The 14,838-nt window shown below is 49.9% G+C and overlaps 2 protein-coding genes across 2 annotated transcripts in view; both read left to right on the top strand.

The window, feature by feature from the left end:
• Positions 1-1,139: 1,139 nt before the first annotated feature.
• Positions 1,140-8,456, top strand: LOC104496134 (uncharacterized protein C21orf58-like). The gene is made up of 8 exons (XM_010139214.1): positions 1,140-1,199; positions 1,747-1,804; positions 3,657-3,724; positions 4,155-4,292; positions 4,700-4,814; positions 5,793-5,932; positions 7,658-7,830; positions 8,423-8,456. Exons 1-8 carry the CDS (start codon positions 1,140-1,142, stop codon positions 8,454-8,456), a joined length of 786 nt encoding a protein of 261 aa, XP_010137516.1.
• A 3,958-nt stretch (positions 8,457-12,414) lies between these two features.
• The window catches only part of KMO (kynurenine 3-monooxygenase (kynurenine 3-hydroxylase)), a 9,686-nt gene continuing 7,262 nt past the window's right edge, over positions 12,415-14,838 (top strand). The window contains exons 1-2 of the mRNA XM_010139215.1: positions 12,415-12,468; positions 13,331-13,400. Of these exons, the coding sequence (XP_010137517.1) occupies positions 12,415-12,468; positions 13,331-13,400 (124 nt within the window). The remainder of the gene's footprint in view (positions 12,469-13,330; positions 13,401-14,838) is intronic.

A 14,838-nucleotide genomic window follows, 5' to 3' on the forward strand; every position in this document is an offset into this window, starting at 1 on the left:
TTTTAAGGGCAGACTGCACACATGTGCTGTGTGGGTCACGGCTGGAGAGGGTGGTCCGTGCTGCTCCCACACTGCCCTCTGCAAGCATCCATCAGCTGCTCCAGCTGCCAGCCGGCCGTGCCTCAGTGACAGTTTTGCTATGCCCTTTGAGTAAGGAAGGGGTTGTAACTTCGCTCTCTGAGGAGCAGAACCAGGCTTAACATATGACAGTGAGAATGAGTATTTGTTTCTTGGCTTCTGTCTCATGCCTTGGTGTTGATTTTATGGATGTCACTGGCAAACTTTGCCCTGTTTTTTATGCTGGCAGGGCTTTGCTGGGAGAGGGAGACACCATACAGGTTGTCTGGGAGATAGTAAGCAGAGGGATGGCACACCAGAGACCCTTCACTTGTTTACTCATCTGGGGATGAGTTCCAGCTATGTTACTTTTTTTTTTTTTTGAGTTTTTGGTTACTATCTGGTGATGAAAACTCATCCAAAGGGCTACATCAGAAATGCGTGGGACACACAGTGGTACAAACATTGCTATCAGGTATCAATCAGTGAGATCAAAGTCTGGCCCCCAGCACTGGGCTTGTGTTAAAGAACCATTGGCTTTTACTTCTTTCTTTCTTGTCCACTAACGTGCTGGGCATTTGCTTTAGAAAAGGTACAGAAGCTTCTACACCTGGAGATTAAGTTGTTTGTATTGTGGATCAACACTACAAACTTAGCAACGAGCAAACAGGCACAAAGCCCTGAGCTACTCAGAAGACACTCACGACTCAGAGGGCCAGGCTTAGTGACAGTGCTGGGGAAAGGCTGGCAACCATTCTGAACCGACAGATACTCACCTTCAGGTGCTCTTCTGTGACCGCCGCAACTGCAGCGTGAAAACGCATCGAGAGAAATGGCAGGAAGAGCTGTGTCTCTGACACCGCGGTGAACATCTTGTTCCTGTCCTTATCTGTGAGTGAATCTGCAGCTTTTATCTTCTTCCCTCAGTTGCTCACAATCTTGTATTTCTTTTTTTTCTTTCTAACGGAATTATTCTTCTGGGAAGATCATGAAGGGGAAAAAATGACCACTGAAAACACATCTGTCTTTTCTTAGCTTTTTAACCTGTTTGTGCCTGCCTACTCCTCCAGGAAACTACTACAATGACAGATCCTTCCATGGTGGATCAGCTGGCACGACTGAAACTCAAGCTCCTAGAAAAGGTAAGGCAGTGGTCACCTTTGCTCTGCTCTTTGCTCTTGCATGTTTCAGCATTAACACTTTATTTTAAATATTTACATTCCTACTGAGAAACAAAGAGGATCTGCAGCCAGCTGAGAACCTCTTTCTTCATGCAAGCAGAAGCACACCAAAGTTCAGTGGTGCTACAGTCACTGTCGCTTTCTTAAATAACATTGTACAAGTTTACACTGATCTACAGTGAACTAAAAATAGAGCTAAAGTTACTTTGATCTGATGGGAGATGTCACCAGTTAGCTCAAAATCAGTTTGAGTTGTGACAGGCAAAGTTTAGGAGTAAATTTTGGGTGAAGAGCACCTCAGATTGTTTCAAGGCAATTCTTGTCTTCATTTTTGTCTGCGTTCACATAACGTGTGTTGCCTGGTGAAACACGGGCAGACATTCGCTGGCATGAGGTGCCACACAGAATCGCCGTAGTGCTTTGTTGTGACTCTGCGCACTAATGCTGTTCCTGTGTTGAACTTTGCTGCCTGACTTATAACCAGCTCTTGTTATGGTTCTACCAACAGAGACTAGAAAATGAACAGCAAAACCTAGAGAAGATGGAGTCACCTCTCCCAACTGCAAGTAAAAGAGAAGCATTTGTTCTCATTATGGACATGATACGGAAAGGGCTTAGTGATGTTCTCAAGCATGAGTTCCCCAGCAGCTCATGCCAGATGATCACATCTCCTCCCTAAAAGCTGGAAGAGGCCTCTGCCCTTCAGTGGTTGGGCATTTGGGTAGTCAGAACTTGATCTGTCTTGTCTTCTGTGACAGGAACGTTGTCTGCAGGGGAGGAGGGAGACTCTGAACAGGAGCTAGTGCTGCCCCAGCTCAGCCTGTGTATCTATATCCATATGCAGCCCTGGAGACTGGAAGTAGCAAAAATGCAGGTTCCAGTGAAGCTTGTGCAGTAATACTAGTCTCGGTCCTAACCAAGTGGTGAATCCTAGCAGCCTTGTTGCAAGGGGGATGGGCTTGCGATACTGTGCAGCCATCTACACTTTGTCCTTTGAATTTATTCGATTGTTTCTTTTTTTGACAAAGGGAAGTTATCCACCAGCTAAGCACAGATATAAGAGTAACCTCCTGCCCACATGTCCTCTGCAGCTTCTGAGCTGCAGATGCTGGTTCAGCTGTAGCTCCTAGCTCCTGTACGTTGGAGTGAACCCCTGTTGCAGTCCGGCTGTGTGCTTGGCTTTGGTGACTCCGAAAAGGAGTCATTAGGACGGCTCTGTGTCTCTGAAGGAACCGGGCGGGTGGAACACTCCACTACTAACACTACATTACAGTTTTGAAGCTGACCAACGCAGCCTTGTGCAGACCAGAACATAGTTTCCAGTGCGAAATAAATGTGACTTGGTTTATGAAACAAATCAATATACTACAAGAACTGGTCTTGAGGACTGTGCTGGTAAGAGCTGGGAAAACATTTTACCAGGAAACCATGCATGTGCAGTTACATCCTGACTGTGGTTTGGGCAGAGAGGTCAGGAATCCCAGCATGAGTATGAAACTTCCAAAGTTTAGACAGTTCTCTATACAAGCTAGCAAACCCGCTAAAAGTTGATAAACAAGGGAGTTTCCTATAACTTGTGTCTTCTTCAAGGCCTTTCAAAGACTGCTACGATGCATGACATGCAGGTAGTGCGTTCCCCTCCACAACACCCCCACAGAAGCTGTGTGTTCTGTGTGCAATGTGTTCATTTCTTTGCATGGCATGTGCAGTGTTTGTGATTACATTACCCGTGGATTAAAGGCTACCAGCAGAAGATCAGCAATATTTCCAGACTATGCCCTGGGCTCATATTCATTGAGCTGATGCACAAAGAGTTGGAAACTCTTAATGCGGCGGCTAAAATTTAAAAATCCCTTTAACAACCTGCAGTTTCAAAACACAAAGTGATGCTTTTCACAGCAGAGGCCTCCAATGTATCTGAAAACATTCTTTCTTATTTTCATTTCAAGCGAGTTCAAAATCAGCTGTATGTGGGAAGAACTAAAAGGAAGTCGATTCAGAACAAAAAAGAAACAGAAATGTTGATATTCAAAGCTGAGTTTGCTTTGATATGTCACAACGAGCTTTTTTACCCTTTAGACAATCATCCTCTGTAGGTACAGATTATACCTAGAAAATTTCAGGCTGAAATGAGTTTCTAAGCCAGGAGGTTAAAAGGCGGCTTTAGAGAGCAATCTGAAAAGTTTATTTTCAGCGAAGGAGAGTTGCCTTTGTAGAGCTGCTGAACAGCTGTGTCCGTGTGTGGCTTAAAATCATTATCCGTTCACGGATTTGACAAGAAAAGTAGCCTAAAGCCTTCTGAGGCAGAGGTCAAGCTATCTTACAACACATTTTCCAAAATTAATCTCGTAATGTAGGTGCTATAATAGCTCTGTCTTTGTGATCCTTTGAGAAGATAATGGACTTTTCCTCCTTCAGGGAACAGATGTGAGGATATGCTCCGGAGTGCCCTAAGGCGAAGGAAAGCTCTTCTGCAGGACCTTAGGGTATGAGCTCTCTCTGGGGACAGAAACAGCTATGCCACCAAAATAGGGACCATGTTACTGTTACTTTGTGTTTGTGGAGGGTACCAACCATCAATGAAATGCTTTCCCAGACTTCTGGCTGTTTGTTATTCACCTTTTTCCCCATGCCTTTTTGCCTGCGCTGAAAACTGTACGGCTTCAAGATATGGAGGAAGAAAAACTCTCTCTATGCTTGTGCCGGCACTGCTGAGTGCTTCCCTTCATGCCGCAGTCACTTGGTCTGCCCGTCAGACGCAGCAGTGACGGACGTCTCTGCAGCGGTGTTTTGGTGAGGGAGGCTGCGCCCTGCTGCAGACTCCCAGGGGCTAACCCCATTTAGTCCAGAGAGCATAACAATATTGCCTGCCTTTCAGTGACCAGGTTCTCTCTAAGAAGATACTTCATTTTGCAGGAGCAACACCTTCTGGAAGAGCTTTCACAGCCCCCTGCACCAGCTGGAGGACTTAACCACAGAGCTGCCCCGCCACAGGTCTACCAGATTCCTTTTCCAGCTCCCCAGGCGGAGCCACCAAGGATTATCCAGCAGACGGTAAGGATCCTCTCTCCTAGGAAACACCAGTCTGAGACAACTCCTGCTTGGGAACCACGGAAACCCTCATCCTGCCGAAAGGGAAGATACTCCCCTTACTGCCCTAGGCAAGATCTAAGGGAAACCATCCTACAGATAAAGCACAAAATTAAAGTGTGAATGGTTTACCACAGGAATGAGCTAACAAGAGGAGCGGGAGGATTTTCCGTGCTCTGACCCAGCCTTTCAGCCGTTTTCCAATGTACATCACTGTCTGCTTGTGCAACCCACAACCTCAACGGCTTCTCCTTGGGGATGTCATGGGAGACAATATCCAAAGCCTTACTGAAATCTAGGCTCTGCCCTCCCAAAGATGAGGGAGTTGGCCAAAGCCAACCCCAACTTTTCCATTTTCCTTTCTTTTTCAGATGCCATCTCAGCCTGCCACCATCATTCAGCAGTTACCTCAGCCGCCCCCCCTGATCACGCAGATCCCTCCTGCCCAGCCTTTTGCAGCCCCCCGCTCTGGAAGCATTAAAGAAGGTAATGTACCCTCTGTCTAGCAGCCATCTCCCATCACCGAGCCTGGAGAGGGCAGGCGAGGCGCTACACCACATGGACAGGGGCATGGGACAGTGTCCAAGCTAGTTAGTGTCGTGCTGTTTCATGACTAGGCTGCTGCTGGAGCTGTGGGAACTGCACTCCAAAAATGGACTAGATACCATTTCTGAGAGGCTTTCAGGCACACTCTTACTGCTAAAACTAAAGAAAATCAGACTACAACTCAGCAAAGCCAGGTTCAGCTGCCAGGGAAGCTTGGGAGAGCAAACCAGCCCAACGCAAGGCTCTGAATAATGTAACTAATGCACACGGATGATTCAAAAATTAACAAACAGGCTTCTATAATCTGTTTTCATTCTTTTGTTCCCTCTTAACCTGCTGCTCAATCTCCTTGGAACAATGATGGCTTTTATTATGCCCCATGTTTGGAAACAAGACAGGACAGATGGGAATGCAGTGTTCAAATACAGTGCAATGTCTTTCCCCTCCCCTCCCTGCTCTCTTCCCACTCCCCCTGCCCCAGGCAGATTAGTTCTACTGCACAGGTCCTTTGTCATTAGGCTGCAGGCATCATAGTAAGTAGATTTATGTGCATGCAGTGGGCTTTCAAGGTGGCACTGCAATAGCATGTAAAGCTGAGGAAACCTCTCCCATAGAAAGCAATGACCTTGAGTTGAAGCAACGATCTTGAGCTTGCAGGGACACCAGCAGACGAGGATGCTCAACAGCAGCTTTCTTGTAGAAGGGAGGAGAAACAGGAGAGCTGGTGTGAACAATCTTATTCATAGACATTAATTTTGCACTTCCTGGGCAAATCTTCATGCGTCCCTTTCAGCTGCTTTGTCTTGGCTGCAGTGACCAGTCTGCATGCTTGTCATGGGAGCACTTGTCAAGATGCCTCTGCTGCCTGTCAGTTGCTGATAAAGCTCTTGCTTTCTTCCCTGGGGTGCCTCTTCCCAGATATGGTAGAGATGATGCTGATGCAGAACGCCCAGATGCACCAGATCATCATGCAGAACATGATGCTGAAGGCTCTGCCGCCAATGGCGTTCTCCCAGCCCGCTGGAGCCAGCTATCCCCTGCCTCAGCACACACAGAAGGTAACCACACTGGAGGCTGAAGAGCATCCTTTGTCTCACCAGGCAGCAGTTCATCTCCTGGGGAGGGTGCAGGGCCTGGAGAAAATGTGCAGGAAGTCTGGGATATTTAAGAGCTGTGCGCACCCTCAAACCCACGGCACTGTGACAGGACCCAAAGGAAGTACATCTCCTCCACAAGTGCCAACTGGATTCAGTCCAGCTCTGAAAATTATCTGGCCTGTACAGTTGAACCACTAACAGAATACACATGGAAGGCATCTGCACTGGGCATCTGCTGCTGCAGGTCCACTTGCTGCAAACAGCAGGGCAAGATTTGTGTTACAAATCCTGTAACTGGTAAAGTCGGACTCGGCTGTTTCACTTGGGCTAGAGATGAAGCACAAATTCTGTGATCCTACTTGGAGCCCCACTTGGAGCTCTACTTCCTATCTCACGGAACATCAATGGCTACTGAGCTCTGACAGGACAGATCTTAAAGACATTGCGGTGCGTACACCCCTATAGAGGTTTTTCCAAACGGTGCCCAGTGCCTGATCAGAGGCAGGTAATTTTGAACACACCCCTAGATGCCCAGTTCCTAAGCTGTTTCTAACAAGGTGATACAGCTCCTTAGTGTCCTTAAGTGCTTTGGAAAAATGTGTTTCTAATATCTACTTTGCAGCATGTGTTACCTGAGAAGCAAGGACAGTTGATCTTTGGGGAGGCGGGATGTCCCAGGGTTGCAAAAACTTCCCCTGTACTTCTCCTACCCTCCGTTTTCAGGCTAACTGTCTTTTCCTGGTGCCGTAAGAAAGGTTTGTTTCCTTTTTCCCAGACATTAAGGTTGTTGGCTGCTGAGGAGGTAACTCCCGCACCTCTGCAGCCCTTGCCCAGCCCACTTGCACCTTTCCTATGTGCTCTTTGCAAACGCAGCAGGCAGCTGGAAGGACCTTGCACCCCCGAGGTTACTGGAGGGTAGGAAACGCAATCCTCCTCCACAGCCTCCGCGGCCTGGAGTGAGCGGACGGCTTTGTGCGCCTGCTGGCACCAAATGTGTGCCCCGGACAGACAGCCCCTAACCGCAGCTGTTAGCTCTCTCGTTTCAGGGCACTGATGTCCCGGGAGGCCGCCCGTGGTGCAGAGGGGCCTGCTGGCTCGCTCAGCCATGGTCCTAGGGAGGACTTGCTGTAGCAATGGCAGGCAGCGCCCACTCCTCATGCGCCGGCTGTTTCCTTAGGGAGCAGTCCTTTTCCATTTTCCTTAAACTTTGAAGTTCCTGCTTTTGAATACTCTTTTCCCCTCGTCACGGGAGAGATGTCTGGGGCAGACCGTGGTGTAGGGAGAGCCAGCGGACTCATCTGCAGCTTTCTGTGAAGGACCCTGTGTCTAAACCGAAGATGGCAGAGGAACAGCCTGCGTTCCTCTGGTCCCCACCTCCCTCCCCAGGCCATCCTGTCACTGTGCGTTTCCCTGATGTAGACGGGTGGAATAAACTGGGGCTAGTGGGGTCTGAACATCTCTGAGTATCAGGTGAAATCTGGAATCTCCAGGTGTTTGCTGGACGTCTGTGTTGGCGTCCAGGCTCTATGCAGGCTCTATACTGGAGCCTGCAGCACCCATCTCCAGACACGTGCTGAAGGACTTGCTTTACCAAGGGGTGGCGAGTGGGAATGCAGCCCCTCAGCCAGGGACCCTTCCTGTGGGGGCACAGAGTTCACAGATCACCCTTTGTCTCTCTCCAACAAGGACCTGCAGTTTGCTGCTCCGCTGACTGTGAAAGCAGACAGGCCCAGGCCATCCGCCGTGCACCACCACCATCACTACCCTCCCACAGGGATGCTCCCAGTGCCCCACGGGGGCTTCCCGTCCACATCAGCAGCATGTCACTGGACCAGCAGCACTCTCCCTGCCCTGCCTACGTAAGTAAACCAGCAGCCATGGTGTTAACTCTCAGCCCTTCCTTCCTGTACAGGAAGGGTAGCAAGATAGACCAGACATTCCCACACCTCTGTGGTTCTTCACTAAGGCCAGTCCTGAATATTTTTAATGCAACAGCAGGATTGAGGCGGGTTAAGCGGTGATTTGATACACCCCAACTTACAACTTGAGTGATTAACCCTTGCTTATCGTGGAATAGACATGAGGATCAGACAATGTCTACAAAGGATACCAAGCTGTGTCCCTGCCACACAGAGCCACCAGTCAGCAATGCTCCACTCCACTCGGGGTTTGGGTCTCCCTGTGAACCCAACAGACACCTGCTAACTACGGGCTGCATGTGCTTTACATTGAGGCTAAGGTTCCCAGCAGGATTTATATCCTTAAAACAGTGCTGAGACGTTTGCTAATCAGAATTTCCTGGAGAAAATCCCACCACCACTCGCTGAGAGAAACAGTACAAAGGGAGGGCAGTACTCAGAAATAAAGCTGAGCCTTGGCAATAAGCCTGTGCTTGTGGCCGGGGTGTGCCTGTGCCTGCTCTCTCTGAGCTTGACCTGGTCGGCTTTCTAGGTGTGAGCAGATCACACCTGGGACCAGTGTTTGAACTAGACTGTTCATGGGAATGCCAGAGGCAAGAGGGACCTTGGGCAGGGATCTAAGCCAAGAGAGAGCAGTGGTCTTGCTGAGTACATCAGAGGAGGACAGCAACAAAACAGGCATGGAAGCAACAGAGCTAGAAAGTTCTTACGTGCTGAGGCTGGTGAAGAAATGCACACTGCTAGAGTGTGGTGAGATGGCTGGCGACTTTGGCATGGGTATTCACTGTTGCATCGGCAAGAACACAGCTTTTATTTCTGTGCTATGTTTTTTTCAAAGCCTTAGGGGATGGAAGGCAGCTGCATCCTCAGGCATGGGTGACCTGCTGGCAGGGATAGCCTCATGGACCTCTTTAGCACGGGATTTGAATTCCTGAACAGATTATTTACCTAATGGGATTATAAGGGGTGAACTTCTCTACCCCCTTCACTTTTCTGTAGGTTTGTAATCTGCACCAGTTAACATCTCTTGGCTCCTTCCAGAAATGTGCCATTAGCTGTTTGCAGAAGTCAGCAAAGGAAGACCTTATGGCTTTTAAGCTGTCTTCTTCCTCTTCTTCAGCTACCTTCCACCCTGAGTGATGAGATTTAGCACGTCTACAGAGTCCTTTTGTGGCTGCAGCAAGCCCATGCTGTTGGCTATTACCAAACACAATACAGCTGTTTTTCTTGTTGCAGGTGGCCCACGTACTGACAGCACGTGTTCCTCTACAAGTGGTCTGTAGCATGGCTGAGGTCACCCTGCATTTGGACAGTTCCTAAATAATCTGTCTGACTGACAGCCTAATGTCTGTAAGTCTGCACATTGTTGGGACAAGAAGTCAGTGGGAGAAAGACTGCAGATGTTCAGGACAACCTACTGCGTGCCTGCAGTCTGCTCACCCATTTCTGCTAGTTCAGTTGTTTCCTTTCATCTTCCAAGCCCAGACCAGCCACAAGCAATCACCACTTTTTTGCTGCCCTTCACGGAATCAAGAAAACCCATCCCAAAGTGTCTTGCAGGCCTGGCAGCCCACAACAGCCTGTTGGTATGAGATAATCTTAACACCAGTGTTACCTGAGCCCTTGCAAATGAGCATGACCCAGCTCCATAATAAAATCCTGAGGTTCTTCCTTGGATATTGGCATGTCTTCTTCTTCAGCAACACAAAGCAAACACTCATCCCACTGATTTTTAGAGGGCAGGCTTTAACCCAAGCCCACGCTATCCTGTTCTTTTTCTTCGCACTCCTCAGGAGGGTCATTCAGAGCCTCAATGAAGCGGTACTTTCTCGTGCTCTCACCAGTCTGCTTGTGTTTGATACAGGAAGATGATAAGCAACGAATTAGTAGCAATTCCTCAGTGTCTCCCCACCTTCTCCTGTTTTTGAAGCGGTGAACAGCTTTGCTTTCTTTCTGCCTGGTGCAGTTTGTGAGTGAATCTGATGAAGGCAACCTAAATTTTGCTTGGAATGGTTACCCAGAAGAAAAGGTATTGCAGTGGGCATAGATAGTCCCTGACAGGCAAAATTTAGTCTGGTTTGCCAAGGACTATTGTCAGTGGCTAAGGAGATAGGTTTGGCAGCGAGAAGCTGATGCATATCACCTTGGAAGGAGAAAACCCTTCCATCTGTGGCCTGTTTACTGCACCACACAGCGCTGCTTCCCTGCGTGTCTGTGCCTCCTGCCTCCGGAGCGGGCTCACAGACCGTGGCTGAGGTCGTTTGCGCAGTATTGCGAGACCAGCTGTAGCGACACAACTCTACGCTGTGCTGTCGACAGGGGGCCGTGAGTTAACTGCTGTACCTTAGAGTGCTCCTATCAGATTGGTGAGCCCGGCTTTACAGTCTGTAAAGCCTACCCTTGGACAGGGATGCAAAGGGTGCTGTGAGTGCTATTTCCAAATAAGAACTCACTGCTGGAAGCTAATGGTGTGCTGTCTGTGCTCTGCAAACAATTAACAAATCGTTTGTTTACTATGTAAGTCTCTTTGCCCTCTCTGCTCTGTTGTCTTTGCTCTGCGTGTGTGAGTCAGTCAGACAGTGTAGATCAAGTCAGGGCTGCGTACATCAGAGAAACCCAGTGGAGGGTCTTCAGTGGCCGCTCGTTCAGGCACAGTGCCAGAGTCCACGGGCACAAACAGCCTTTAACAACACCAGCCAGCCCCACTGGGGACCCCTGCTCTCCCCAAGGCCAGCAGTTCTATTTAAGCTTGGTGCTGGGGTCCAGCTGGGGGTCCAGTTGACCCTGGCCTGCATGTCCTCTTCTTGCACGGTACTGCAGGCCGGGACCATGGCGTGTGGCACTTGTTCCCCATCCCTTCGGGAGCAGCTGGCCCTTGCTGCACCAGGAACTGGGACGTGCATTGCAGAACAGCGCTGGGCTTGTGCGGGGAGTCGGCCTCCCTCCTTCGAGACAAATCTGCTGGTTTGGGCTGTGCGTGGCAGATTTAGCAGCAAACAGTGGTAGGTGTATGTTCATGTACACACTTTGCCTGTCTGCTGTTTGATTACTGTGTGTAGGCTGTAAATGGCTTCTCCCTTTTAAAAGCATTTTAAATGCATGCAGCATTGGCTCAGCAGAGCACACCCTCCCAGGGACAGACAGGTGAAATGGTGCACGCAATGTCTCCTCACAGCCTCATCCAAGTCCTGGAAAGCTCCTGCAGGTTAGGCATGGACCCTCTGCTCAGCATTGCACCACAAACTGCTCAAGCCATGCACAGCCTCCCTGGGCGAAAGATGTCCTCACCTGGGATGGGATTAGGCCCTGGGAAAGGAGTGTGGTTCATATCCCACCCTGAGGAGAGTGCCCTCAGGGTGGCCCCAGCAGTTACTCCACATCATCCCATGGTGCCTCTGCAGGTGCAACCCAGCAGACACAAGTTCTCCTCCTGCTCTTGGTGAGTTTTGTTAGGAAGTCCTCGAAGGCTGCAGAAACGCTTTACAGTTTTCAAGAGAAGCTTTTTAATAAAGCCTGGTTGAATTACACCACATTCACATCTCTTCACCCAAGGCTCAGTGTGGCTGTCTACACGGCCAGGGTGATTCCCCAACAGTCTCTGGGCTGGGAGTTAAACTTTAATGTAAGCCGGGGCAGGAGAAGCCAGGCGTGACTCATTACAATGACCAACGGTGGTGTATTCCTCCCATTTGCGTTTGCACATCTCATTGGCCGTGAACACTGTCCAGGGCTCCCTGCCCCTCTAAAAGCGGCGCACCGGGGCTGGCTCCAGTGCATGCAGGGAGTTTTGCCCTTCTGGGAACTAGCACTTTTTGGCTTGGCGGGGTTGGCACCGGCTCTGCTCTCCAGCTTACAGATTGCTTTCTCTTGGCGTATCACACATCCCTGCACTGGCTGCAGTCCTGCCTGCCTGGTCCTCATCGCTGCAGCTCCAGACCTCCCTCCTTCCTGCTCACTGGCACCTGGATCTGCTCGGACCCCCACGTGGGACTGACCCCTGCCACTGCCGTTTTCTGCCTCTGGTGTGCTCCGGAGCTGTGTTCCTTTGCTGCCTTCCCTGCCGCCGCCGTTTCTTTAACACTCACAACCAAATCAGCTTGGCTCAGCGTGGCTCCTGCTTCCACGTGGCCGCGCAGCATTTGTTCCAGCCGCGGTCTTTTGTTCCACCCCCGCGCGTCCTCCGACTACGTGGCTGCTGCCATTTAGGTATTTTGGTTTTTTCCTTTTGCTTTTGTTTCCTTAACCACACTTAACCCTCACTTTCCAATCCCATATAAACCTCTCAATGTTTAATTTGTTCTTACATATATAATATTTTTTCTAGTATTATTAAACTTGTTTTAGTTTCCCAAACTTAAGAGGTCTCACAAATTTTTCTTTCTATCTTATCTCTGCTTTTAACTCTTTTTTCCCGGAGCAGGAGGGAGGTTTTAGAGAGAGGAAAGAACACGTCCCTGTGATTGGCATATCTTGGCCAACTGGTGACAAGCACTAAGAACCCGTGACCCAGGAACTGCCCCAGTGATGGAGCCCGGTGACCCTCGGGGGAAAAGAGTTGCCATCGTCGGCGGTGGTCTGGTAGGAATTTGGCTGCTGTGTGACTGCATTTGCCAGGGAGCTGGGCACTGCTTGCGTGTGGGGTAAACACTTTTCTTAAAATAACTCCTCCTTCAGATGACAGGGTGTTATGGAGGAGAGAGTTGAGTGCCCATGGCGAGAGGCAGCAAGTCTCATTGGAGCAGCTAGGAGAGGAATGGTTTGGGAACGGTTTTCCTCCAGCGGTACTTGCAGAATGCTCTGACGCTAAAGGACACCATGGAGCATTGCGGCACCTAAAGCTCTCTTTTGACTTTTTGGCCATTAGCCTCTTGGTCCCTGTGCTGCTGGAGAAGAGCAATGACAGAAGAGTCTGTAGTTCTGACAGCAATTAACAATGAAAATTAAACAAGAAATGACGGCCACCCATGTAAATAACAGGCAGGACACACGTGTGCTGTCCTTTCTAAGGCAACATCTTGCTTTTGCACAGGTCTGGCTTGCCCCACTGTGTTCCCATGGGAATGCTGCAGCACCCTGTGCTCTGTCGAGGAAAATGCGGTCCAGGGAGGAGCAGGGAGCTTGTCTGTACCTGCTCCCACAGTCTCTGGATGAAGGGCTTAGCCCTGATGCAATTGATCACTGCATGTAAACAAGCTCTGAACTCGGTATGACTTTATACCATGAGTTTCGATGGGTGCCTTTTGTCTCGGAGGCTCTGCAGACACATCAGGGGTGCCAGAGGACTTCCCTCCAGGAAGATGTCCTCACAGCTTCTTGATCAAAGGGTCTTCCTGTATACGCTGAGCTGCATCCCTTGACCGCTGCTTTCCCTTAACGCATCTCAGCCGTGATCTGTGGTAGTGAAACACTCCACCCACCATTCCTGATCCTTCTCTTGTAGGTGGGTGCACTAAATGCCTGTTTCCTTGCCAGACGAGGTTTCCACGTTGATGTTTATGAAGCCAGGGAAGGTAAGTTCAGCCTGATGATTGCTGCTTTATTAATGTTGCTGTCCCTTTACTGGTGACAGTTCCTGAAGAAGCAAAAGAGGAACGGTGTGAGCTCACTAAGCTGCAGAAAGAAAATGAAATCTGAAAGCTTGGCATTTTGGGGATATGTTCCCTCGTGTGGAGGGAACCCACCCTTCAGCTACTAAAATTATGTCCATTTTTATGTTCTTGGCTAAATCCTCACCTTTGAAAATTAGTCTCTGCATGACGAATTATATCACAGTTCTGTTGAATTAGGCCAGGTCAGAAGTTTGGAAGCAACGGCTGCTGTTAATGCTGCAGCATCTTTGTTAGGGTTAAAAGCATCAACCAGACTCATAGCCATGACTGTTGGTAGTGAGGAGGGCTGGTGGTGAGAGGGGCAGGAGGAGAGATGAGTGCTGACAGGAAGCATCCAGCTCCACAGGGCACCAAAACAGAAATGATGATTGGGAGCCCAGTGTCTATCAGCTGATAGACAAATAAAGCCCGGGCACAGGTGTTGAGCCGAGTGGCAGATGAGAATGACACCATGGAAGGAGACACTCAACTCGAATGTGCAGTGAGGGGAAGAAGCAGCCCATTCTGACGCTGTTCCTGCTTGGGCAGATGTCGGGATGGGTGGTTCTGCTGCATGACTTCTGGCTGCACCTGTCCTGAGTTCCGCACACAGCTCTGGGTCTCTGCCGCAGAACTGGAGGGTCTCAGCAGCCAGCCCCAAGGGATGCCAGCAGGCTGCAGGCTCAGAGCAAGGGCTAAGGGCTTTTTACCGTGGTTTAACTCGAAAACTCTTCGCTGAGAGTTGTCTATGCTAGAAGTGTCACGGGTTCAAAAAGCCTCTGGATGATCTTACTTGCCTTGAGTCGGACAGGTCTTGCTGCTCTGCTCCAGTTCTTGGCCCATTGCTCGTGCTGAGATGCAATCCTGAAAGCTACTGGGATGAGGCTCTGCCACACGCACTGGCTGAACCATCTGGGAAGCCTGAGTAAGGCCATTTGGAGGGGGAAAAGGCCAGTGCCGAGACATTTCCACCTGAACAGCGATGGAGAGGGTGGCCCACCAGTCTCCTGAAAATCATCAATCTGTGGGTCTCAGCAGGAGTTGCCAGGCATTCATCGTTGTCTCTCTCCGCTTGGAGGGGAAATAGCTCTCAGTGATAACGTGCCCTCCGGCACTGTGGGGAGCTGTCAGAATCCGGCCTTCCCTTGGCAGCACTTGGCTGCAGCTGCTTCTTCCAGGCTAGAGGTGGCACAGAGAATGAAGATGCTCAGCTGCCTCCCCGACAGCCGAATGTGCCTTTTGATACCTGCCCTCTCTGCAGGCAGTGTGGGGGCACAGGGACTTCCCGCTGCCCTGCCTGTTGTTGCTGCAGTGATTTCTGGAGATGCTGCCTGCACCAGGCTGTGCTATCGGTGCCTCC

The sequence above is a fragment of the Buceros rhinoceros genome, unplaced genomic scaffold (assembly GCF_000710305.1).
Source record: "Buceros rhinoceros silvestris isolate BGI_N320 unplaced genomic scaffold, ASM71030v1 scaffold1917, whole genome shotgun sequence".
NCBI lineage: Eukaryota > Metazoa > Chordata > Aves > Bucerotiformes > Bucerotidae > Buceros > Buceros rhinoceros.

What these genes read in the sequence shown, in the direction of transcription:
- LOC104496134 (XM_010139214.1), top strand. Translation starts at nt 1,140, where the DNA reads ATGACAGATCCTTCCATGGTGGATCAGCTGGCACGACTGAAACTCAAG. An exon ending in AACTCAAGCTCCTAGAAAAG is followed by an intron (nt 1,200 to 1,746) that starts GTAAGGCAGTGG and finishes TTCTACCAACAG; the next exon opens with AGACTAGAAAATGAACAGCA. An exon ending in ACTCTCCCTGCCCTGCCTAC is followed by an intron (nt 7,831 to 8,422) that starts GTAAGTAAACCA and finishes TCGGCTTTCTAG; the next exon opens with GTGTGAGCAGATCACACCTG.